At 38.3% G+C, this 23,431-nt stretch overlaps 4 protein-coding genes across 4 annotated transcripts; 1 reads left to right on the top strand and 3 right to left on the bottom strand.

Annotated features, from left to right (window-relative positions):
• Positions 1–362: 362 nt before the first annotated feature.
• Positions 363–4,395, top strand: LOC6651539 (prolyl 4-hydroxylase subunit alpha-2). The gene is made up of 6 exons (XM_002073439.3): positions 363–603; positions 2,547–2,701; positions 2,765–2,921; positions 2,986–3,841; positions 3,895–4,060; positions 4,120–4,395. Exons 1-6 carry the CDS (start codon positions 419–421, stop codon positions 4,218–4,220), a joined length of 1,620 nt encoding a protein of 539 aa, XP_002073475.1. The 5' UTR covers positions 363–418; the 3' UTR covers positions 4,221–4,395.
• A 543-nt stretch (positions 4,396–4,938) lies between these two features.
• Positions 4,939–6,946, bottom strand: LOC6651538 (prolyl 4-hydroxylase subunit alpha-1). The gene is made up of 5 exons (XM_002073438.2): positions 6,762–6,946; positions 6,503–6,663; positions 5,463–6,445; positions 5,238–5,403; positions 4,939–5,174 (listed from the first exon to the last, which is right to left on the bottom strand). The coding sequence occupies exons 1-5, from the start codon at positions 6,944–6,946 to the stop codon at positions 5,080–5,082; spliced, it is 1,590 nt and encodes a 529-aa protein (XP_002073474.2). The 3' UTR covers positions 4,939–5,079.
• A 453-nt stretch (positions 6,947–7,399) lies between these two features.
• Positions 7,400–22,910, bottom strand: LOC6651537 (prolyl 4-hydroxylase subunit alpha-1). Its single transcript, XM_002073437.4, has 10 exons — positions 22,479–22,910; positions 14,874–15,080; positions 10,637–10,788; positions 10,421–10,577; positions 10,163–10,350; positions 8,741–8,910; positions 8,193–8,675; positions 8,068–8,133; positions 7,845–8,010; positions 7,400–7,783 (listed from the first exon to the last, which is right to left on the bottom strand). Exons 2-10 carry the CDS (start codon positions 15,056–15,058, stop codon positions 7,698–7,700), a joined length of 1,653 nt encoding a protein of 550 aa, XP_002073473.1. The 5' UTR covers positions 15,059–15,080; positions 22,479–22,910; the 3' UTR covers positions 7,400–7,697.
• Positions 11,312–13,626, bottom strand: LOC26529772 (putative mediator of RNA polymerase II transcription subunit 12). Its single transcript, XM_047011114.1, has 2 exons — positions 11,977–13,626; positions 11,312–11,888 (listed from the first exon to the last, which is right to left on the bottom strand). The coding sequence occupies exons 1-2, from the start codon at positions 13,387–13,389 to the stop codon at positions 11,553–11,555; spliced, it is 1,749 nt and encodes a 582-aa protein (XP_046867070.1). The 5' UTR covers positions 13,390–13,626; the 3' UTR covers positions 11,312–11,552.
• Positions 22,911–23,431: the final 521 nt, after the last annotated feature.

The following is a 23,431-nucleotide window of genomic DNA, read 5'->3' as shown; positions in this document are numbered from 1 at the left end:
AATTATTTAGGCTATCATCAACCAGAATAATTGGCCGAAACTTTTTCAAATATGCAAAGTAATGGCAGTAATGTATGTACTTGTCAGTTTGTGTGCCATGCCAACTCCACTCTCTTATGGGTCTATTGACCCCAGGACCATTCTACAATATTACACGCACTTTGTGTGCTCTATTCAAGCGTACCATCAAACCTTCAGGGCAGTTCTTTGACCAAAGTTAGAAAGCTTGCGAATGCTCAAAACAGTTGGATCAGCACCCGCAGCTATAAACCCCGAACTGTGAGCTTAATTCAGTCAGCAAAATGATCGCATCTCCATCTCAAATGCTGCCGAACAGTTCCCAACGAATCGCAGCTCAACGCACATCGAGTCTGGCGCTTCAGACGCCGGTATTAAATTCGAAAAGAAATATATCGAAATGAAGTATTTTGTGAATTGTTGTAAAATTTTCATATTTGTCTTGCAACTTATTGCTGCCACTTCGGCTGAGTTCTATAGCTCAACTGCTGGCCTAGAGCAACTATATAAAACCGAAGTGATTCTTCTGGACGAGCTGCAGGTCTATGTAAATGAAATTACACAACATGTTCAGGCTTTGCAGAGGTAAAGAAAAGTGTTGAAAACTTTACAACGAATTGAAAAATTTGGTTATATATTTACATAATGTGGGACACAAAGCTTGTAAATTTAAATACAATTCTCTAAAGTTCTTTTGAGATAATGAAAAGATACACCTAAACGTCAAGTTCTCATTAAAAGAATCGAAAAGAAACTAAAGAATTAATAAAAAATTGAATGTTGGAATGTTTTTATCAAGCTGGTTTTCTGCTAAGCCTATGCGAACATTTAATTTTATTCAAATGAAAACAAATTTTGTGTAACAAAAAAGAACAAAAAAGAAGAGATGTGAAATGGACCAAAATAATATAAATATAGCTTTTTGCCTTTTCAGTTTTCATTTCAAAGTGCATAATGAAATTTTGAAACCAATTTATAAACAAATATAGCTACTGTGGACTGGCGGTTGCATTGGATTATAAAACCATATTTTTGCCTCAAAGTTAATCAATAATTTTGGTTTCTGGCGCCCACATTGATTATAAATTAATTGCATATTTTTAGTCAACTCAGCATGTGGGCTGAATGGGTTTCAATTTGGTTTTCAGTCGTGGGCAAAAACAGTCGTCATCGTCTAAAAGAAGATGTAAGAAAATAAGAACTTTTGTAATTCCGTTTAAATTTTGTAGGACTTGAAATGCATTTGCATTCTCATCTAACCGGTTAGTGGGCAGTGTGTTATCTTAATGGTGTTTAACGAAAGATCTTCATAAATTTTATGGCTTTCAGAGATTTGTCATGAAAGCGAAATGTTTAAATTTATATTTTTGTTTTATTAACTGCTAATTTCTTCTAGCTTTTTATTTCATATAAAAAAAACACACAACAAAACAAAAGAGGAGACAAACGTGTCGGGAGTTATCTTTGACTTTTCGGCAGCACTTGTTTCCAGCAAATAAAAAATGAAATAGAAATTTGCATTCGATTATCTATGGCAAATCGATGGCTACCAGCAGCAGCTGCTCTTAATCTTCCAATCAATTGAAAGTTTATTTTGTTGTTCAGCCAATAAGTGTCAACGACTTGGCATCAGTTCGATATAATATATATATCTATATGTATATAGGAGACACTCCGAGTATAGCTTACAAATTATTCTATATACTCAGATGGTTATGCGCATTTTGCAAACCGGATTGAATATTAGCAAAAACCGTTAACAAATTGTAAAGTATATAATTTATATGACCTAAGTATCCAATACATAAAAAACAAGTCTTTCCCCTTTTAATCATATCAATATGGAGTATATACACATACATAGACATTGTGGAATAACTAATTATTTAAACACATTCCAAATATTGGCATATCGTTTTATTAGTCAGTTGATGGAACAGAAAGTGAAAAATTTATTTCTATGCATTGACAGACAATACAGACAAGAACAAAGAAATATATTTATTAGCCGCGGTGCGTTTAAAATGAAACAAGTGTTACCACTTAATTGCCAACAAAAACGATCTCACAGAAAAGTGGCAGCTCGCCGCTCGACTTGGAAGCCATTTTAATGGGCCACTACCAAATGATAAACAATGCAAGCGACAAGCGTGAAAATAAATTTGTTTATTATTTAAAACACACTAAAAATCCACTATCCACTCGTTGTAGATTTTGCATAATAATCGAATCACTGTTCCAATTAATTATCACAATTTTTATATTTTACTGGTTCATTGTGGTGGCCCCATAGAAAATAGCATTGTCCCACCCGGCCGTTAAAACAAAAGATGACCAAACAACGGAAAAGCTATGGCCATAATGGTTTTTTAGACCAGTAAACTGAAATTATGCAAATCTCTTTTATAAGCGATTATGCAAAGTATAAACTAACCAACAAAAATTAACAAGAAATTTAATGAAAAATGAAATATTGAACAAGCAAAGCTTCCTAATAAATCTGATTGATGATGGGATTTCTGTTGCAGCGAAATCGATGCCATTCGAATGGAGCATCTTAGTGCCGGCGAGGGCATCGAGAGCTATCTGACCAATCCGGTGAACGCCTTCCGTCTGATTAAACGTCTGCACAGCGATTGGGAGACCTTTGAGGGCACCGTTGAGGGCGATACAAGTCGCACAAGTTGGTATCAGTCTAATCACGTGATAGTTGCTGATATCTAATCCTCATTTTTGTGTGCCATAGACTATCTAGAGGCCATGGCCGGGCATAGGCAGAACTTGAGTTTCCCCACGCAAGATGATTTTGTGGGCACGGCGATTGCATTGACGCGTTTGCAGAAAACCTATCAACTGGATGCGGCCGAGTTGGCTAGCGGCATGCTGAATGGCGTTAAATATGGGTAAATTATTGTGATGGTTTTAACTAGATTTCGACATTTGTATGCTCTGCATTTCAATTCTTAGAACTGCCATGTCGTGGCAGGATTGTTTTGTGCTGGGACAACATCTTTATGCCTTACGAGATTACAATCACACAGTACCTTGGCTGGAGCAATCTATGCAACTTCTGATCCGACAAAGCTATGCCGAGGAGTCCGCCTCTCTCGATTTCATGGAGGCCGTTATGAGCTATTACCAGCAAATGGGCGACTATGAGAATGCCCTCAGTTTGGTCAATTATGTGCTTGCCGTACAGCCAGAGCGTTTGCATCTTATGGAGATGCGCTCAGAATTGGAACATCTCATAACCGATGGCGTCAAGCAGGGATTACTCCATGAGACTTTGCGGGCGCCAGGCGACTATCATAGTTCACATGAGTTTCGTCTTTACGAGCAGGTCTGTCGCGGAGAAACACGTCCATCTGCCAAATCTCAGCGAGAACTGCGCTGTCGTCTGCAGAGAAGTCGTTTAAGCTATGAAGTTCTGGAATTAGAAGAACTCCATCAGGATCCTTTTGTAGTGCAAGTGCACAATATAGTCAGTCAAAAGGATATGAATTTGCTGCAGAAAATCGCACGTCCAAACATACAACGTTCACAAGTTTATGCACAGGACCACAATGCCAATGAGACTGTTGCTGCCGCCTATCGCACCAGTAAGGGAGCCACCTTTGAGTACTTTGAACACCGATCCATGGAGCTTCTGAGTCGGCATGTGGCAGACCTTTCAGGACTTGACATGAACTCTGCTGAGTTGCTGCAAATAGCCAACTATGGCATTGGTGGACATTATGAACCGCATTGGGATTGCTTTCCTGACCATCATGTATACCTTCCCGACGATCGAGATGGCAATCGCATAGCCACTGGAATTTACTATGTAAGTTCTGTTCATTATAAAGTACACGATATTTTGACTCAATTTCTTCTCAGTTATCCGAAGTTGAAGCTGGCGGAGGTACAGCATTTCCATTCCTACCTCTACTAGTCACTCCTGAACGAGGCAGTCTTGTCTTCTGGTACAATCTGCATAGGTCTGGTGATCAAGATTATAGGACTAAGCATGCTGCCTGTCCAGTTCTTCAAGGGAGCAAATGGAGTAAGTAGCTCAATTTAATTAATTTCACTTACTTACTTACTTACTTACTGCATCAACAGTTGCCAATGTTTGGATACGGCAAAGCAATCAGGACCAAATACGTCCTTGCGGTCTTCAGCGAGATAATGAAGTCTCTTTGCCTTTCAAGGAATTTCAATAAACACTATAGTATTATCTATCTACATACGGTAAAGCATTTAATTATTCATAGGCTTATATTTAAGGCAAGGCCCCTTTAACTCTTGTCCCACATCATGTATCCATTTACTTATTACTAGAAAATTTAAATAAATTAATACAAATTAGCTATATATTATAGCGATCTTGTCTTGAAATATATATTTCAATTAAATCAATAAACTTCAATAAGTAATTCATTTCTTTGGCTATGCTTGAAGAACAAAAATCTATCAAATTATAAGGAAAATATGGAAAACCGGTTTCATTTTGTAAGAACTCTCTTGTGACCCAGTTATGAGTCACCTTAGGAAATTCACTGAAAATATAAAAGGAATGTGACACCAATTGTTGTGATTTAATGGTTAATTTATTATGAAGGCCTTCAATGGCAAAAACAATGAAAAACACAAAACAAAATGGACTCCAATGGCCATAAATGACAACTATTTTTATTCCTCGTCGTTCATGTCACTTTCGCAGTTTTTGACACGATGAGTGGTACGCGTATATACAATGCGATTATTAACGTTTGTTTCTGTCCAAAAACTGCAGAACGTCTAACGAACATGATTTTCTGGGCCCTCTCCACTAAATTAAAACACATAAAAATTACTATTTTATTTTAAACAGGATTTACATTCTTGTTTCTGATTATTTAATTTAATTTTATTTCGAATTAATCCTAATTAAGAGGAAGCACAACACAAAGAGTCAGCAAGTATGCTAGTAATCCGTCCAGTGATAAGGACTAAAATCTTCTTACCTTTAGTAGTATTACTATTGAACTTATGTACGTATGTACCTATGTATATATATTTATTGATATGTATAGTAAGGCCTTAGTCCCTGTAGCCCGAAGACTTCTCCTCATCGCAGGTAAGAAGACAGGGTCTGCGGAATTCCTGATATCCCGAATGCATCCAAACGTTGCCAACTGAAAGAGAATTAATAATTAAGATAAACTATACAAAATGGTGAAAAATAAAATAAAACAAACTTCGCTTGGAACCAATGAGAACAGGACAACCGGCATGTATTGTACGTCTATCCACATCCAGAGAATAGTGAAGATTATGCCACATAACCATGGCACCTTTAATAGGCGGCAGAAAAACATTCAGTTTTATAAAGACCGTATTGCCACCCAGCTCCACATCCGACAACTAGAAGAAGTATATGGTAAATTGAAACAAAGTGATTTACATTTTGCGGTCTAACTCACATAGAACATGCTCGTTGAGATGCGATCGCCTTTAAATTCTTGTGGCAGATTTACTTCAAAATAATCTGGATGGGGTTCATACTGACCACCCACTCCATAGTTGGCCACTTGCATTTGTTCGGCTCCGGCCATATCGAAACCAGAAATATCAGATATTAGATTACTTAAGGATCTCATTATGGGGCTACTGTAGTTGAGCCAAGTCTGTTGACTGACTCTGAGATCAGCAATTGTTGCGCTGCCTTTATCTCCAGATACTGCCGATCGCATCATTTCGTTTTGGTCGGATTCCTGTAGGATTTTCTCGATTTGAGCATCGTTGAGAACACCATGATAGACATTGATATCAGGATCCACATGCACTTGCTCCACTTTAAGTGGGGCCAAAATGAACGATACGTGTCGTTTGGCATCTAAATAGCAGTGAAGTGATTTGCCAGTGAATGGCTCAGGCAATCTGTGACCCTGACACAAACGCGTATAGTTTGCATGCCACGTGGGATCCGATGCCACCTCCACCTTTTTAGTTGACAGCATTTCGCGATGAAGCAAATATTTGCGCGTCTGTTGCGCCGAATGAGTGGGCTCTACTTTCAATATTTGATCTAATAATATGCCAGCCGATTTGGCATTACCCAACTCAAAATTGGCTATAGCCATGTATTCCATTAACTCGAATTCGAACTTTCGCCTATTTAGAACCTTCCGCGAGGAGGTAACCAGTATTCTAAAAGCCACTTTAAACCACTCCAAAGAGCGTTCATATTGCTTAAGATCAAAGAGCTGAACTCCAATTTCAAAGCATTCCCGCCACTCCAATTCGGTTTCAGTTAATTTGCCATTAATTATACCATCGGCCAGATGATTCGCAGTTAAGTTGTAAACCTCTTGCAGGCGATTGAAAGCCTTTACAGCTCCCTGAATATCCGTATTGTCTGGATAGCCAAAGTCCTTGGCCACCTGGTCTATCTTTTGGTGATAATCTAATGGGTAAAAAGTGTGTAAGGAAAATCTATTTTGCAAATCTCTCTCTCACACACCTTCTCTGGCCTGATTGTTAACCATCAATTCATGCAGACCATTCCAATCGGTGACCATACGTTTTAACAATCTAAACGCATGCAACGGATGACCCACATATTCTTCGAGTTGCATTTCATCAATAGCCATGGCATGTTCCCGTTTCACTTGCGCAACAAAACTGCCAAAAAGGAACAAAAAAAAAAAAACAATGACAACAACAATGTGAAGGGACATCAATCAGCTTTCGTTACGGGTTATCAATCAACATTCAATTACTTGCGATATAAGTTGAGTTGCTCCTCCTGGGCCTTCACATAGACATGTGTGGCATCGAGTATCTCCTTCTCGACATATGCCAACGCCTGCATGGTGTCCACAGATGAGTAGAACTCACCATTACTACCGCCGGTTAAAAGGAGAACACGTAAAAATAGCAGGACTAGCTGCCAAAACGAAAACATGCAACGACTACGATGTGACATTTTGAAATGAGACGAGCAACTGGTTCCAACTTCGTATGCCTCGTAATTGTATCAAAGCATCTGCTGCCAGTTTACCAAATATTCCATTTCCAAAAACAAGAAGAACAAAAAATTGTCACGTATCCAGAGAGTTAAATAAAAAACGCTGAGCAAACAACTCCGGGCAGTGACAAGTGTGCGGCTAAATCAACAACAACTTTTGTGGTTCACTCTTTCGCTTTCATTCCACTCCACTCCACTCTACTTCATTCTCATACGCATTCTCTCATATTATTCCCTCGAGAATAGAATTTCACTAGAATATTCAGTATTCCCACAACAATGGGGAGAGATGGAGATGTGCACTTTGATGCGTAAATTGATTTACCAACAACGCTAAACCGATTTGCCTTGCATCAGATTATCACCACGGCTTACGAACTAATGCACTTGTTCATATTTTATTTGTTTTTATTGCAATTTGTTCTACTATTTAAACTAGACAATATACAAAAGTAGATAAATTCAATAAAAAATTTCTATGTATATAACCTAATGAGAGAAAAAAAAGAAATATAATTGTTTGAGTAAGTTTTGAGAATTTGTTTCATGGTATTTACAATAGGAATTCATTCATCTTAAACACGAAAAGTAGAGTAACAAATGCATAAGTGGAAGCATCTTGTATGAGCATCTTGATAGATTTGATTCATAGATTCGTTGTATTGAACTAACTAGTGTCCCACTAGAACTAAATGGCGAAATCGCCATGATCCTCAGTCAAATCGCAGGATCTGCGGAACTCCTGTCCTCGTTCATGTATCCATTTGTTAGACACTAAAGAAAGCATACACAAAATGAATAGAATTCTCATTTAAAATTCATTGGTGTAACTTACCCCATTTGGTGCCTGTAAGTACGGGGCAAGCCGCATGTCGCGTTCTCACATCACCCTCGCCATCGCGATGTAGATTCATCCAAAAGGCAGCTGTTCCCTTCTTTGGCCACAAGGCAGCATGAAGAGAGGTGAAAACTGTTGCTCCACCCTGCTCCACATCGCTCATCTAAGAGAAGCAATCATTAATTTGTGTTGTATTGAATGATATTCTGAATTTACTTACATAAAACAATACAGTGGCAATGCGATTGCCTAAATTTAAACCCTCAAAGGCTCGTTTCTCCTCTCGCTGAAATAAAGATAACCAAAAATTGATTAAAAGTCACCAACTTGCTTGGTTTTACTTACCCTGGCAAAATCGAAATGAGGCTCATAGTGTCCTCCTATGCCATAGTTGACCACTTGCAGCTCCTCAGCCGAGTCCATATCCAAGCCAGTCATATCAGCTGTACGCTGAACCACTGTGCCAATCACTTGATCTTCCTCGGTCTTTAGCCAGGCTGACTTACTTATGCGATAATTGGCCGTTTCCAGGGCTCCAGTCACTGAATTCTGGACAGTGGCCCGACGGAAGCGTGGACGTGCCATACGTTTTATCAAATCCATCTCACTGTCATACATGGCATCATGATAAATCACTATATACGGATCCATGTGTGCCTCCTCCAGTTTCAATGGACCCAATCGCAAGAAGGGCACATTGTTGGTTACATAACGGCAGCGCAGAGGACGCAAATCGGCCGGAGATGGTTTCAGTTCACCCCGACATAGCATTTCATAGGCCTTGCGTTCGGTTATATCGTAGACTCCAGGATCACTTTTTGCCACGGGCTAAAGGTTTGAGAATTGCTTCAAATGGGAGAAACTTGGCAAGAGAAAACTCTAATTGAACTTACCAAATCGGAGACGGGCATTTCATCAGAGCCATCATCACCTTTCATGCGTTTCATCTCCTTGAGGTGGGCTATCTCCTTTTCGTAGAATTTCTTATTGCCATTGGCTCTTTCATGATAGGGCAGCAATTGAAGCAGTTCATTGGTCATAAGCAAGGCGCTCTCCACATTGCCTAAAACCACATCGGAGTGAAATATTCAATTATTCCAATGAAATATATATGAGAGTGAAGAATAGCAAATTGGTTTGTTGTTTCAAAGTGGAGGCCACAAATTAATTGCCAAAACAAAAAGTTATTTTTCTCTTGCTCTACATTTTAGAATGCAAAAATATATATTCTCGACTGTCTAAAAGTAGACTACACTTTTTTCTGACATTCCCCCAAAAGCACACACACACACAAAGTGTGTTTGAAAATTTCTTGAAAAGAACTTTTTTATCCCCACCTACCACAACAAAGACCACCTCAAACTTGTCTTGTTTTTACCTAGTTTGATGGCCAAAAAGTTTGGTCTTGGTCTTGCATTTATTTATTTATTCATTTGTGTGTCCAGACGGTTATTTATTGTGGCCACTTTTTCTTCCAGAACATTCTGAAGGTGGCTTTTTGCTCTAATTAGTTTGCCTGGCACTTTGAAGCCACATTTCATTTCATTGAATTTTTAAACTCTTGTAGGGGCAGAGTAAACCTAGACCCGAACATGTAACACAGAGTCAGAATTTCTGCCACTCTGTAGGCAGAAACCTGGCTAGCTTGCCAGCGACAGGAATTTAAATTCTTCTGTTTTTTTTCTGGGATTTTATGTCACAGCAATTTCAGCGTGACATCTCCTTCTCCCGCTGTCTGTTTTTCGTGTAGGTGTATGTGTATGCCTAGGCAGGTGTAAAGGTAAAAAACTCTACAAAAAAAGGGCTATATAATGTCAAAATGTTCGTTACCCGCCTTAAGGGCGGCCGCATTGTGTGCCTCTGGCAGCTTTAATACAATATGGCAACACTTCCGACCATAAATTCTATGGCCCCCAGTCACACCACCCATATCACACACACTCACAGAATATTAAACATAAGGGAGCAGACAATACACGGTTCATAAATATATGTGCGAATACGTGCAATTGTGTGACTCATGTCTAAGGATAACGGTAGCAGAGAAACATGTTAATAAAGTCCTCTTCGGCTACATTATTGCACTTAAAAACACACTCAGAGCAGAGAGCTCAGAGCGCAGAGTTGAATTGTCTCAGCCTGTGAATGAGCAAGGAATTTTTGCACTTACTGCTTAAATGCCCTGCAACACCTGGCTATGGATGGTGGTTAATGGACCAACAAAATGCAATTTCCTGCTGGACGTAAATGGACTTTAGCTGCCATGCAAAACGCAGCTAGCAAAGCAAACGCACAAGTCGAAGGCACTTACTTACCCTGCTTGTAGGTGGAGAAGGCCAAATATTCTAGAATGTCGGCCCGGGTGAAGGTTTGGGTCTGATTGTGCGTCTCCTCCAGCATGCGGGACATCGCCTCGTTCATCCAGAGCACTGTGTGATAATAGTCATGGTTCACATAGGACTGACGGCCCAACTCGAAGCAGTCATCCGAAGACATTGCCGTACTTCAAAGAACATTCTTTTGTCAGTTTTGTGAACGAACGCAAATCATGCCAGAAGCATGTTGCCACTCACCTATACTGGATGCCATTCAGCTTGCCACGTGCCACACTCGATGTGTCCAATTGGTAGGTATCCTGTAAACGTAGCAAGGCCACCGCTGCACCATTAAGATCTTCGTCCGAGGGAAATTTCAACACATTGCGGTATTGTGTGAGATTTTGCAGAAAAGCTAAAATGAAGGGGTATCATCACCTTGAGTTGCCATGTAACCAAATGAATGTCACTTACCACCGCCCACATCGTGCTCCATGAGATTCTCAACTTGCCGCCAGTCGGTGGTCAGACGTTTGGTTAGCAAATATGCATTTATTGGATTAGACACATAAGCTGTTATATCACTAGACGCATCCGCGTGTTCCCTTTGGTATTCATCCATCTTACTGCAAGTAGTAAAAACAAGTTAATAAGTCTTATACTTCAGTTGACTAAGTGCTTTTGTTTGGGGCTTCTATAAAATTGACTTATTGCCCAGGGTGAAACTTGCACCAACATCAAGAACAAGACGAAGAAGCTTTTTATTGCCAGTAAAAACTATTTTCCATGCGGAAAATTAAACTTTTAAGCTTACACTTGTACTCATTATAATGGAAATTTAAAGTTCCCTCCCTAATGTCCGTCTAAGACCTTAATGGGTTCAATAAAAGTTGCTCTAACTTTAAGAGAATTTACTAGTTTAGTTTGTTTACCCAAAATCAACATCAGACTTAAAATATTTGAAAATTAAACTCAAGATTGCAAAATTTTATTGATCTCAAGACTCGTTTAGCTAGAATAATTGTCAATCCTATATAATCTTAATCTATTACAAGTACTTGATTAAAATTCGTATAGCTTTGCAAAGTGTCTTTATTCAATACTAACTTAACTTAATTGTACAAAACAATAAATTAAATAACTTAGATTTATGCTAAATACTAAATATTATGCTAATTACAATCCATAAAAGGTTACCACATTCAAATAGTAACCTTAACTAACTAATGCGTTTATTGTATTTACAGTCTTGTGTTTGTAAACGAAAATTCTGTATATGGAATTTTGTATTCTTATTTGCTTTTTGGTCTTTTAGCCGTTCGGTGTACCGCTTGATGGAAATTTCACTTAAACTAATTGCTAAACTAAAAGTAAAACTAAAAAGTTAGTCTTAGACCACATTTACGCGGTTATCCGGGGGCGGGCGATAGCACCACAAACTACCAACCACACCGAGTCCAATAAAGAACATTGTGAATGTGGAGAGACCCAGAATGACTCCGGTGGTAACGTCATGCAAGGGCAGACCCGGAAAGGGGTCTAGGACAAGGATCACGAGAAGGCCACAGCATTTGATTAAACAAAATACAGTGACCAGAATGTAGCCGGAGGTGTAACTTCGATTGGGCAGCCATTCACACTGTCGGGAACGAAAACCTAGGAATCCCAATCCCATTCCACAAAAGGATGCCATCAAACCGAACTGCAGGTAGAATGATTTACCAAACTGTAGGTGGGAAGAAGAATGAGAAGGAGAAAGTAATTAATTAAGAGTTGAAAGTGAATAATTCAACGCAAGCAGAAAGTGCACTTACATGGGCTATCATGTAAATGATGAGGCCAGCATTCATGGTGCTGCCCAGGACCAACATCAGCGAGACCACGGCCAAAGTGATGGTGGCATTGGCCAACTTTTGCGGATACGAATTATTGTTCAACTGTGATTTCCCCTGAATGCTGCTTAGATCCAGCTCCTGCTGCTGCTGTTGTTGCTGCTGCTGTTGCACACGTGGACTTATCACTGCCATGGAACGGTCCGTGCTCTGTTGAGATGCCATCGGCACCGGAACCACTGGTTTAACCGTCTCGTAGTGCAAACGCTGGGGCGAAAGTCGTGCCTGTCGCGTGGGAAGCGAGGGCAGAGCCACCACTTGATTAATGTGTTGCTGACTCTGATACAGCTGGAGGCGGCGCTCTTGCTGCAGCTGCTCCTGATGGGCCGCATTACGTGGCGTGGAATGTGCCAGACGTGGGGGTGGTTGCATTTTTCTCGGCGTCGAGAGTAATTCGTGCAAGGCTCTTGTGGCAGCTGCTGCATTTCTCTGCTGTGGCGTCGATGTCCTCATAGCAAAGTGCTGATGCTGTTGCTGCTGCTGCTGTTGTTGTTGCTGCTGTTGCTGGAGAACACTCAATTCTGTGGTACTCAGGCAAGTTTCCTGTTGCTGCATTGACAAATCTTCCGCCATATCATCATCATCCGCCTCGGTTGGTATCACCGCATATCGATGAGCCCGACCATTATGCATTTGTATTATTTCCTGATTCTCATCAACTAGTTCCTCATCCTCAGCTGTGGGCACCATTTGATATCGTTGATTGCTGTTCTTATCCACAATAAGAAATGTTTTGCTGCCGAAATCACTTGAGAAAGCATGCTTAATCTTGGGTTTCGGTGGCAACGGAGCAGCATTCAACATGGGCGGCAAACTGGCAAACTGCGTCTCCTGATGCGGTTCCTCGTGGAATGAATGCGGTTCCTCGTCCGATTGCATGCCATGCCGGGAGCCATATCTATCTAGATTATCCTGCGATCTAGCCAAACGTTGGGCAGCCTGTCCTGGTACAATGGCATATCGACTTGCTGCCAAGGCTCCGTTTGCGGCAGCCAATTCCTCCAGAGGGACCAAGGCATAGCGACCACTGGAGGCCGCTGCAGCCTGCTGCTGTTGGTATTGGGGGTGCAGCTGCTGCTGCTGCTGCTGCTGCTGGTGTTGCTGCTGTTTCCGCGTCACCGAACGCGTCGACATGCTACGCTGCATCCGAAGCGGACCCTCGCGTGGATCACGACAGGGTGAACGAGCCACCGCATTAAAATTCACTTGCAGGCTGCGATTGTAAATGGACTCGACACGACTGGCATTGACATTGCCAGTGCCAATGCCACTTGGCACTGGATAGAACTCACTGTTCTGGCAGAACGCCGGATTGGTATAATTATGCTGTGACATTATGCCGCACTGTACTTAAGATCACAATTGATATCGAAATGTTCTAGAGTCTTGAGACTGGGCTGACAACCGAGACAACCTTTCTCCACGACAACTGCGACTCAACTGATGTTGAACTTCCACCAGCGACCGCTCCTCGACTTGCAACTTCCTGCGCCGGCGCGCAGTCGAGTGGATCGGCCCAAGCAATCTTCCCCTCCACCAACATTCTCTATATACCAAACTGTATATATTTATGTATATATCTATATACACACATAATAATTGTGCTCAAGACACCCGTACAATGGTTATAGGGCAAATGTTTGGCGCGTTCCATTTAGCTAGAGAAACATCTGCTCCTGCAATAACCGAAACAACTCAGGGGTTGAAATGTTATTGCGCTGCGACCACGTAAAAAGGAGCAGCCGGCGCAAACAGCGTTTGCTTTATCAGCAGTTTTAATATTGTATTTACCAACTCATAACTATATAGAGCCGAAAGTATATATATATAGAGGGAAGGAAGGCAGTAGCGACCGTTACATTTGGTAAGCCAAAAGAAAATAAACGGGGGAGAACCACCCGCAGTTTGTGTTGGTTGTTTGAATTGCATTTATTCGGGCCACTGTGGACCATGCAAAGCAATTTAATTGGATTTGGGCCACCATTTGGTCAATAGAGAGACACAGCGAAAGAGAAATCATAGATTTCGCCAGTCTATTCTCACTTGCATATCGGCAATATTTGCTCTGCCATATAGGACAGCTGCAGAAGGACCTTCTGTCAGTTGGAAAATTAAAGTCGCATTTACAAAAGACAGGCACGAGCCACAGACAGAGGCAGGAGGCAGCAGACAGAAGAGGAGAGATCAAAAAACGGAGAACGAGTCTCCAGCAAGGGGGCAATGACAGCGCACAAGGATAAGGCAAAGACAGGACCAAACAGCTGTCAGCTGTTAAGCCATTGTTAGTGTTGTTGCAAGGATCTTGTCGGTGACAAGGGAGTAGTAGGTAAGATACATAGATCCTCATTTGTGTGTTTTTGATTAAAAGAGAAGAGGAGTTGCCTCACCACATCCGCACTACCAAAACGAACTTCCTTTCGTTTAAACACATAAATTCTTATATATATAAATATGTCCTTATATACAATTCATACATATACATAAATAGGTAAAGATAATGGTAGATGCAGGCGCCGCCGCCTCACACATGTAAGTTCTAGCTACGTGCAACAGCTGCTCCCTCTGTTAGTTGCACCATCATCAAAACTCGCACGTGGCAAACATGCAGCTGAGCTACCTGAGACATTTCCAAGCCATTCAATCTAATTTATATGCCCCCTCTCTTACTATTTATGCCATTTACTAATTTGAATATGTATTTATGCTAAAAAAAAACCTAAGCTCATGCCTTTTCTTCTTGTTTTGTTTTGTTTTTGCGGTTTGATTAAATGCGATTCGCTTATCTTATGATTTGACATATGTATCTTTCAAACACTTACTTCTTCAAATAGCTCAGCTTGTCTTCCTGGACACGTATATAGCCTTCTAGATTATTTATTAATACGGATTCAGTCTCAAGTAGTTCCTCCATTTCCGCCAGAGCCGTATACAGCTCACCACGAACGCCCGAAATGCACAACAGCAAAAGGCCAACAAGTCCCAAATTTGTCCAAATTGGCAACATGTTGCTTATTTATTTGCTTAGCCTGTAAGAATAAAGTGAAGAAATGTACAAATTTTGTATTAATTACAATTTGATTTACTGACACACAAAAATTTTTATACCAACGGCAGCTTATCTTTTAAAGCGCACTGATCAAATGAAACCGGGATTTATTTTGGGGCCAAGTGAGGGACTGGGAGCAGTTTTGAAGTTTTTGGTAATTAATTTTAATGAACGTCTTTAATTTAATTTTATTTTTTTGGTTAATGTGAGTGAAGTTTGTTTTATGGCGTTGATTTTATTGTTGTCGCAAAATGCGACAATAATGTACACACATATAAACGGGTAAGAGAAATTAATTAAGAAAAGAAATGTTTGCCAGACTGTGAAATACTCTACTTAACATCAATTGTGGTTGACTTAGTTCTTAATTACATGACTTTCAACACAAAGAAGATACTTAAGTTTAATGTATTTTAAATTGTTTATAATTTATTTCTCTCTCTCCCGCATTAGATATATAAAAACCACATGCAAATTGCTCTTAATCGGTTTAGTTATTTTTGAGCAACACCTTTGTTAATTGTTTTTATATTAACCAATTAACATTATCACTAATATACCCTAACAATCGTGGCCAATTCACACTCTGTATATCCGTTTGTTAGCCAGGTTTTTATTTGATTTATTTATAAATAATGCAAGTCTTTTTCTTCTTGTTTTGTTTTTATTTGGATCTTATAGCTTGTGGCTTAGTTAACGTGCAAATAAATTTTAATTGATATTAATTAGTAACTCGTTGTTAATTCACATCTTTAAGATAGATGCGCTTTTAAACATATTTTATTATAGAAATATATGTCTATTTTGCATATATGAAAACGAAATCGATGATTTCATGTCTTCTGGTGGGTGGTCCCCCGGACAAAAGAGGCTTATACAGAGGATGGCTTGGTTGGCTGGTCTGTCTGTTGGATGCATATTTGTCAAGCGAAATGTATAATTAATCAGCGATAATTAATTTACCTGTATACCACACCAAAGCCACACTCACACTCTTACACACACACAGTGACACTCAAACTCACGCTTCGAATGGTAATTGCTCACATTAATCAAATTTTCTGACTTTGGTTGGCAAATTAATTTTTCGCCAGCCAAAGGGACAGAGACAAAAAACAACAAAAACTAGACGAGATCTCAATCGCTTCAATCGCTGAGTACATTAGAAAAAGCTGTTAAGAATATGAAAATATATATATTATATAACTGCTGATATGAATCTATAATTAGTATGCAGTAAACAGCAAAAACTTGACCAAGTTTTTTTTTTTTTTGGTTTTTTGTAGCTTTTTATTTTTTATTGCTCATGAAATGTTCCAAATGCTTCGAAATTTATGTCAGCTAACATATGTTTTTCAGGGGGGGTGGGGGACACAACCTGTCAGCAAATTATTAAAGAAAAAAATAAACTGCCCCATAGCTTCCTCTAGCTTCTCTTGCCCCAGCCCGCAATACTCAATCCACTTCAAAATCAACAATGAAAATGGTCAGACATTTCATAGCCCAAAAAACCGGTTCAGTTTGGTCTTGGTTCTATTTCTAGTTAACTCTTTTTTTTGTTTGGAAGCTGATTAGAAAGGGGACCAAGACATAACTTAAATTTGATTGGGATGGATGGTCAACGGTTTTCCAAATTTCTACTAAATCTTGATCTACTAAGTCTGTAGCATTTTAATTGGAGTTCAAAGAACTTGTGTATCTGTAAAATATGCAAATGTATCTCACAGATACGCGTGACTGCTGACGTAGCAGCTGTTGCTGCTCCTCTCGAAAGACAAACCTCGCATTGTTTGACGCGGTCAAACATTGATCATTTAACGGTATTCTGACCATTCGTCCAGTCACGTTACACAATCAAATTTATTGAAATGCAAATAAATACTTTTTATTCTGCAACATCTGCAAATATGGAAACAAACAAAAACAAAAAAGAAAACACTGAAATTCGCCTGAGTCAACAATGAAAACATTCTCATTTAATGGGTTCAGCGAACTGTTCAGTTTTTTAACTTAAAAGTTGGTCCATTTTAAATAATGTCACGAATATTTTTTTAGTTAGTTGGCACTTTTATTTTGCTATTCATTACATAAATGTCTGTATATAGAACACTTTTCGTTTCTCTTTTTCTCGGTTACTCTGCAATATATAATTTAATTACTCGCCTTTCTGGCCAATCAAATTAATGGACCAATTAAATTTAAACGCCTTTTGATCAAAAGCAACAAGAATATTTATATGCAAAATATTATCAAAAAATTAAATTCAAATAAATTCAGTTCAGTCTGTTAGCCATTTCTTTCATATATGTACACACACACTCACACACATTCACTTTGTGCAGTTAAAATGTCAAAAACCAATACGAATTATCATATAGACATTTCGGTTTTTGTTTGACAACAAAATGTCCAAAATGTGAATACATTGACAAAAATGTTTAGCATACGAGAAGTGAATTAAATTGAAATACAATTCAGAGTCATTTCACTTCAGTAACTAATTACTGGCGGGCATTCCAAATTGCCAAGCCCTAATTGAAGGATGGCAAATGCATTCCATGAAGAATTTATCAATCAACAAATAGACACAACGAATAATTGATGAAAAATTGCCAAAGGAAATGTATTTGAAAGGCAGATAGTTAAATCTATCAAGCACTAGTAGAGTTAGCAATGAAAAGTGAAAATTTAAGTTTACTCAAATTGTTTACTGACTTAAATACATCTTTGTTTGCTCATCAATTAGGAATCTTATAGCTGCCGGAAACTTAAACTTATAATCCTTAAAACATAAATGAATGTTTATTTAAATTAAGATCATTCATTATAATGCCGGCTCTCGTTTTAATTTAAATATGCATTTTAATGGCCTTAATACCTAATCAACTTGCCATGAAAATCATTAAACTCGCATTTAGTATTATTAGTTAAACTAATCGTATCAAATTGCTTAAACTGATTGCAACTTAATCGTATTTTTAGTTAATTACAGTGACAGATATATCCTACACAAATTCCATTGGATTGTGGGATATTAATTAACTAATAATATTATGAATTTAATGTAGCGCAAACTATTTGCATTTTCCTACAAAATTTCACGTGAACGTTAAATTTTTATTGATTTTCTATGGTGAATATGAAATTTTGATTAAATTTCCCATATATGTATGGCCACGCCTTCTATGCGAAATTCGCCCATGTATCTTGCGTGCCACTTTATTACTTTTTTTTTGTTGCTCTTTTTAGTTTATGCAATAAGCAATTTCTTATATCTTGCTCACTTATTTGCGGTAGCTTCTCCCATTTTTTTTCTTTTTCTTCCTTCTTTGGCATTTACCACTTGCAATCCACCGAAAGGTAAGAAAATGCAATGAAAATTTGCAATTAAGTAAATTATGAAATGTTTTGTGTGAAATGCTGACTAAGCTCATTAGCTAAAGCGAACACAGAAAGTGAATGACTGGCTGACTGACAGACTGACTCCCCGACTGACTGACACAAAAACTACCTTTATATATATATGTATGTATAGACTTCTTTGTGTTAAATATTCTGTGCAAAGTCAGCAACAATTTTCTTCCCCTTTTTTTTGGGTTGAAAATTGAAATGCCATATACCTGCCTTTAAGCTTAGTAACCAACTAGTTTCTGCAGTTGAGCCGTTGGTTTCAAAGTGTCACACCCGGATACCTGGAGAATCCTAGTTGAATTGTCAATGTACAGTGAAGACTTGTTAGTAAGAACAATGTTTGAACTTCACATAAGTAAAAAGAGTGGAAAGAGAAAACTTCAATTATTGCTGGAAAATTCGTTGGCAAAGTTCCTGCTCGCTAAGACCTTTCACTGTACTTAGTTCCACTCGTTTAGACCCAACGCCCACAAAAAGCAGTCAGAGATACTGAAACGATACGACAATGGCCTGAAAACTTATGGTGAACAGTATATTTCCCCCATTTCCTGTCTGACAGCCTGTTTGTCCTGTTTATGTTTAGGTTTTGCCCTGTTTTGTATGTGTGTGTGTGTCTGTTTGTTTGTCCTTGGCAGCTTCTCTCTTATTCTCTTGTTGATCTGTGGCAGTTGCAACCAATTCAAATGAAAGTGTCAGCAAAATGGCAAACATAACATTTTAGATGAAGGCTGACATCATTATTCAGGTGCAAATGTCACAGGGACAAACTACATACAGTTGCTGTTGCTGTTGCTGTTGCTGTTGCTTTTGCTGATTGCAGCAGGTGGCAAATATCGTTGCTAAGCAGTGGGTGAAAATGGAAACCCCGCTTAGACAAAGGTAACTGAATAAATAGCAAGGCTACCAAACTCATCTATCAGTTTTATAAGCCATCAGGGGCATAATTATAATTCAGCCAAGTCAGTAGCTGACATTTATGAGCTGCCAAAAAAAAAAGAAACCGAAAAAAAAACAGCTCAGTAAGCATAAAACTATGCGTCCGCATCCAATTTGACACTTCGAGCTGGCAGGGCTTGTTGCTTTTGGCTCGCTGGCTTGCCATTTTGGCCAGAAATGAAAATTGTTTGCTTTTTGTGTTGGGGGGTTCTTTTGTTTTTCCAGCGGCTTACCGCTAATGTCGCACGATACTGTCTGCCATCTGTTGGGCATTAAATGTCAACCCCACTATCCGAATGACCTACAGCAATGAATGCTGATGCCGTTGTCGATGGGGATGCCAGTAGTATCGACAGCCATTTGGCAAAATCGAAAAATTTCATTCGTGTTTCGTCTCTCTTTCTCTCTATCTACGTTTGTTTGGCGTTTTCTTTGGCTGGCCAATTTGCATGGTTTCTTCTTTTTTTTTTTTGGCAAAATCGTATGCATAATTAAAAGCAAATTGACGGCAGTTTCGTTGATTTCTTGTTGCGTCTGATGCTAAGGCTGTAATTTGATTTCAAGTTTTTCCTTAACATTTCAGCTGATTTAATGGGCTTGTTAGACCCGCCTCGTCGATACCACATACAGCCCCGATACCGCCATCGACATGAACAACGAAAACGACATTAGCATTTGACTCGTTTTAGGTACACATTTAAGATGTTTCCATGGCTCATTTAGCATTGGCTTGAAAACAGAAGTTTAACGAATAGATACATTACGAAATTATTCACACACAAAACGTACTAAATTGACACTTACGTAGGTAGTCAGATATGCATTTGCAAATGGATTTAGTTAACAACCTACTATTGTTCCTAGAGATGACTTTATCCAATAGATGAATTGAATAGTTGCTTTTTGGCTAACAAGTTTAAGTCAGTTAATCAACAGTTCATTATTTTTTAAAAGAACTTTGACCAAAAGTCTATATAATTTAAACCAAAAATATTCCTTTGACTCTTCAAATATTGTCCTTTTTGTCCAGTTATATGAGTAGCAAGCCATTATTTGCATTTCATTTTCAACAACTTTAACTTGAATTATTAAAAAATGTATTTCATTCGCTATTTGCACTTGGCACAAGTTTTTCTGTAAATTATGCAAACCAAGTTTATTCCAAAAGAAAAAAGAGAATTTCTTGAGTAAAGTCTTAAAGAAAATGTAAATTAAATTCATATGGGATCCAAAAACTCTTCACCCAAAAATGCCCCAAAACTTTTTATGGGTCAAGTCTATTAAATTGTTTTATCCCTTTAAACTTGAACCCTTTCGACTGGAATGTTATAAGTAAATCCATGAAAAATGTATGCGAAGGATGCCCAAACTAAAATGTTTCCAACAATTATTGAAGTGCAACCAACAAGTTTGTTAATTAGTTATGAAAATAGTTTCCATTGGCAGATCTCATTATTTGAAAGCGTGTGCACACATAAATTTTACAATTCACCTTGAAAAGTGTAAACATAAAGCCATGTAACTAGTTGAAAAGCTCATAAAAAACCGGTTGAAAATGGTTTTGCAAAAAACAAAAAATAAATAATCATCAGATATAAAACACACAGAGGCACACATGATGAGACAATCATTTTATTGAGAAGACAAGGAGGAAGAGAGATGGTACACAGGTTCAGAAATGGATGTGGATCACTCCAGTGCCACATTAATCTACTCAACACTCTCTCGGGGCCAAGTGACTTTCATTTTCAAACAAACAGAAATAGCAATTTATGTACTTAACAATCAATTTACAAACAAACCGGTCTTCATCGCATTTTAAATTTGCACAAAAATATTGAAAAATCAAACAAAAATAATTGTATAAGTTCAATAATAATTACACGTTCCAACAAGGTTTTGTCTCATTCCAATCGGAAAATTTCGGTGCTGAATGTTAGATAAATTCAGTAAGTCTTGCAATTTTAATCTCATTGAAAAAAAAACCTGTTATCCTGTAATTCCCATTTCTATAACTCAAAGTATGAAAATCCACATTAATATCTGTAATTGCTATGATTCTGAGTGACTAAATTTTCAGTTTTCTTCCTTTAAAGATGCCTTATTATAGTTTTAATTTCTATGCCAATTAAACACGAACCCTGTAATTAGGGAAGTCCTGTAATTAGTCCTGTTATTCAATTTAATACGTCTATTTTTTATGATTCTTACTTATAACATTTGTAGTAATGTGTTATAAAGTATAATGAACTTTTCAAAACTCAATAAATATATAGGTATATATTTCGAGGAGGACAGGAAAAAAATTAATACAAATGAAGGCTGTTTTGAGTTTTCAAAAAATATTAAGAAATTCATAAATTAAACGAATTCAGACAAGTCTTCTAATGAGCTAAAATAAAACCAATAAGAATCTCATTCAAATGCGCGCTTAGTATATTTACTCTTGTGGAACGATTCAGTTGGCAATGCGATTCTAGAACCAGTTCCTTTCCAGATATTTAGGGGTTGAAATTTCCAAACAGTTTTCCAGCAAACATGTGGAGAAGAAATTCGAAAGCAAAACAGAGACGTAGAACAAAAAAATTGACTACGTGACTGACCAAGACGAACTTCCTCTAAAAAAAATGTCTATATATAATTTTTTTTTGTACAATTGCCGATAGTTTTTTTTTTATAATTTATTTTTGCTGCTTATCTCCCCGACAGAGGCGACAATAATGAACTATGTATGTGTATATATATGTACATATATGATAGATGTGCATATAGTATATAGAATTTAATGTGGAAGCATGATTTTAATTGAACATTTCGCCTCATGCACATATGTAAAACAAATGTTTGAATCTCGCCTGGCTGACAACAATCACATTTTCTTCTAATCACAATCAAATTCCATATGAAATGACCCATATTTACTTAGAGATTCAAGACTTCCCCCCGGCGGTCTTATCAAAAAGCGCCCCAAAAGCCCGGATGCCGCTGCAGATGCAGAACACGTCATTCAAAAAATTTTGAAAAATCTTACCCGTTTATTTAGGATTCTGATGTTTCCTTAGAACTTGTTGCTTTGGTTTTTTTCTTCTCGATTGAATATAGATGCACTTTTGTCACGTCTGCCTTTTGCCTTCCCTTTTGTTTACTGTTTCTTTCTCACACACACTTTTGGATGCCGTTTCGTTCAGATACTTCAGATACCTAGAGAAGACCGCCTGCCGATGCCACTGACTTTTGCGATTTACATTGCACCCACGCCACCCACATTAAATGAGATTCTTGGGATTCCTCATTTGCACTTAACCTAAACACGATGTGTGTTTTATTGTCTTTAGTTTCTTGCACTTTTCTTCCCGTTTCGTATAGTTGCGTTTATGTTATTTTTATTTTCAATCAATCCTTAATTATTGCTTCTTTGATTTCTGCGTCCGCGCACTGAGCACTGCCAAATGGAACTGATGTTGTTGCCGCCTTAGCTAAGCGTAGATAAAGATACTTTTTGTTCAGTAACCTCATGTGAGAATGAAGTGAGTAAGTATGTCTCGCCGACTTGGGTATACCATGCACTAAGTGAACAATATATTTCAAATTTCGAAAACCAAATGTCTGTCTAATAAACTACTTTACATGTGGCGTGGCAGAAATTTAAAATAAACTCGATAACTGTACACAAGTCTACATACCAAATTTGATGGCTCTATGTCTTATAGTCTTCGAGATCTAGGTGTTCATACGGACCGACGGACGGACAGACGGCTAGATCGTCTTGGCTGTTGGTGCTGATCAAGAATATATATAATTTATGGGGTCAAAAATGCTTCCTTCTACCTGTTACATACAGTTTCGGGACTGTAATATACCATTTTACCCTATGGGTGCATGGTACAAAGAGAGAGAGAGAGGTAGAGAGAGAGAGATTAAACGGCGGGAGTACATGAGAGAGGCAGAGTATCTTTTCTGGTTTTTGTTTTGAATTTTATTTCA

This window comes from Drosophila willistoni, chromosome 3R, assembly GCF_018902025.1.
Source record: "Drosophila willistoni isolate 14030-0811.24 chromosome 3R, UCI_dwil_1.1, whole genome shotgun sequence".
Taxonomy (NCBI): domain Eukaryota; kingdom Metazoa; phylum Arthropoda; class Insecta; order Diptera; family Drosophilidae; genus Drosophila; species Drosophila willistoni.
The sequence above is the reverse complement of the archived record's forward strand: the minus strand, read 5'-3'. Positions and strand labels throughout refer to the sequence as shown.

Bases quoted from the DNA above. Each gene is read 5' to 3' on its own strand.
- LOC6651539 (XM_002073439.3), top strand. From the start codon at position 419: ATGAAGTATTTTGTGAATTGTTGTAAAATTTTCATATTTGTCTTGCAA. The intron at 604-2,546 runs GTAAAGAAAAGT...TTTCTGTTGCAG, and splicing joins CATGTTCAGGCTTTGCAGAG to CGAAATCGATGCCATTCGAA. The intron at 3,842-3,894 runs GTAAGTTCTGTT...ATTTCTTCTCAG, and splicing joins TAGCCACTGGAATTTACTAT to TTATCCGAAGTTGAAGCTGG.
- LOC6651538 (XM_002073438.2), bottom strand. From the start codon at position 6,946: ATGTTTTCGTTTTGGCAGCTAGTCCTGCTATTTTTACGTGTTCTCCTT. The intron at 6,446-6,502 runs GTGTGTGAGAGA...TTTACCCATTAG, and splicing joins TAACAATCAGGCCAGAGAAG to ATTATCACCAAAAGATAGAC. The intron at 5,175-5,237 runs GTTTGTTTTATT...ATTCTCTTTCAG, and splicing joins TCTCATTGGTTCCAAGCGAA to TTGGCAACGTTTGGATGCAT.
- LOC26529772 (XM_047011114.1), bottom strand. From the start codon at position 13,389: ATGTCACAGCATAATTATACCAATCCGGCGTTCTGCCAGAACAGTGAG. The intron at 11,889-11,976 runs GTAAGTGCACTT...TCCCACCTACAG, and splicing joins TCATTTACATGATAGCCCAT to TTTGGTAAATCATTCTACCT.
- LOC6651537 (XM_002073437.4), bottom strand. From the start codon at position 15,058: ATGTTGCCAATTTGGACAAATTTGGGACTTGTTGGCCTTTTGCTGTTG. The intron at 8,911-10,162 runs GTAAGTAAGTGC...ATGTGGTTTTAG, and splicing joins CTTCTCCACCTACAAGCAGG to GCAATGTGGAGAGCGCCTTG. The intron at 8,676-8,740 runs GTAAGTTCAATT...TCAAACCTTTAG, and splicing joins AAATGCCCGTCTCCGATTTG to CCCGTGGCAAAAAGTGATCC.